The sequence below is a fragment of the Bufo gargarizans genome, unplaced genomic scaffold (genome assembly GCF_014858855.1).
Source record: "Bufo gargarizans isolate SCDJY-AF-19 unplaced genomic scaffold, ASM1485885v1 original_scaffold_1130_pilon, whole genome shotgun sequence".
NCBI classification, from domain to species: Eukaryota; Metazoa; Chordata; class Amphibia; order Anura; family Bufonidae; genus Bufo; species Bufo gargarizans.
Window position 1 is genome coordinate 232,676 of NW_025334247.1, and position 2,031 is coordinate 234,706.

At 41.5% G+C, this 2,031-nt stretch overlaps 1 protein-coding gene across 1 annotated transcript; it reads left to right on the forward strand.

The window, feature by feature from the left end:
- The first annotated feature begins 968 nt into the window (after positions 1-968).
- Positions 969-1,736, forward strand: LOC122922991 (vomeronasal type-2 receptor 26-like). Its single transcript, XM_044273777.1, has one exon. It carries the CDS (start codon positions 969-971, stop codon positions 1,734-1,736), a length of 768 nt encoding a protein of 255 aa, XP_044129712.1.
- The last annotated feature ends 295 nt before the right edge of the window (positions 1,737-2,031 follow it).

A 2,031-nucleotide genomic window follows, 5' to 3' on the forward strand; every position in this document is an offset into this window, starting at 1 on the left:
TGTTTTAGCAACGTTTTTATTTTATTTTTTCTACGGAGTTCAGGTAAGATATTTTTGTAGAGCCGGTCGTTACAGATGCGGCAATACTAACCCAATATGTCTGGTATTACAATATCCTGTATTGTAATGCATTGCCTGTCAGCCTTTACACTGACAGCCTGCCTGTGAGACCCAGCCTAAGGGATGGATCTCACAGGCTTCCGTAGATTGCCTTCTCTGCCATCGGGTCCATGCCACTGCAGCGCGGGGACCCGATGGGGAAGCGGAGGGCACCTGTACCTCCTCTGAACCCTCTGCATGCTGCGGTCAGCTTTGACTGTGGCATACAGTCAGCTTTGACTGTGACTGTGGCAACAGCGTATGCAGCAGGGGACCGGCTGTCAGTGACTGCTGGGTCTGTGCCGCTGATTGGGCGCACGCAGCTCCTGCACCTGTCCGATCAGCCTGCCATACATGTACGGTGCTGGTCCTTAAGAGGTTAATATGGCATTCAGTATGTTGTCTGCATCAGGTCAATAGATATGAGATGGATGTATAGATGAATGGATAGATATATAGATACTGTAGATAGATAGATAGATAGATAGATAGATAGATAGATAGATAGATAGATAGATAGATAGATAGGAAATAGATCGATGGATAGGTATGGAAAAGATAGATAGATAATAGATAGGTAGATAGCTAGACATGATATAGATAGATATGGAGATAGATAGATAGATAGATAGATAGATAGATAGATATTAACTGTATACAGTAGCACATCAGTAGTGTATGCTGAGTTCTCAAAGAAGCCACAATTTTTTGTTGCATTTGTAGAAAGTGAAGTTTGCCATAAATGCCCCATAGAAGAGTGGCCAGATGAGAAGAAGATGAAATGTCTTCCTAAACCCTATGAGTTTCTATCCTATGAGAAGGACACTTTGGTTCATGTTTTTGCAGCACTTTCTATATTTTTTTCTGCTATGACATTGATTATATTAAGAATCTTCATTTATTACTGGGACACTCCGATTGTTAAAGCCAATAACCGGACTGTGAGCTTCATCCTCCTGGTCTCCATCTTGCTGAACTTCCTCAGTGTCTTCTTCTTCCTTGGCTGTCCAGTGGACATAACCTGCTTACTGAGACAAACATCATTTGGCGTCTTCTTCTCTATTGGTGTATCCTCAGTTCTGGCCAAAACTATCACAGTTTGTATTGCCTTCAAAGCCACCAAACCTGGAAGGTCCTCGCTGAAATGGGTCTCATTCAGACTCTCTAATTCTTTTGTCTTGATGTGTTCTTCTGTACAAGTTCTCATATGTGTTATTTGGTTGTTGATGTCTCCTCCTTATGTAGAGTTTGATCATCATTCGTATCCTGGGCAGATAGTCATTCAGTGTAATGAAGGGTCAGATATCTGCTTCTACTCCATGTTGGGTTATATGGGGTTCCTGGCAGCTGTGAGCTTTGTTCTGGCTTTCATGGTGAGGACATTACCGGACAGTTTCAATGAAGCCAAGTACATCACCTTCAGCATGCTGCTGTTCTGCAGTGTCTGGATCACCATGATCCCGGCCTATCTGAGCACTAAAGGGAAATACATGGTGGCTGTGGAGATATTTGCCATATTGACCTCATGTTCTGGTATTCTTGGATGTATATTTTTCCCTAAAGTTTATATTCTACTTTTAAAACCTTCTTTAAACTCCAAAAAAATAATAATGGAGAAAAATAAGTTACACATTTGATAGGTATTAGGCTAGGTTTACATGGTGACTTTTGATCAGAATATCCACTTTAAATTAAAGCATAGCTGACCGCTAGGGAAACCTTGAGGTGGTTTGGTGGTAGAGATAAACCACGTTTTTACCAAGGCCATCGTATGATGAAAATACATTTTGGGGTCATTTATCAAATATAACGTAGAACTGGCTCAGTTGCCCATATCAGCCAATCAGATTCCACCTTTTATTTTCCAAAGGAGCTGAGAAAAATAAAAGGTGGACTCTGATTGGTTGCTATAGGCAACTCAGCCAGTTCTAC

Excerpts from the sequence above, each read along its gene's own strand:
- LOC122922991 (XM_044273777.1), top strand. The coding sequence starts at position 969 with ATGACATTGATTATATTAAGAATCTTCATTTATTACTGGGACACTCCG.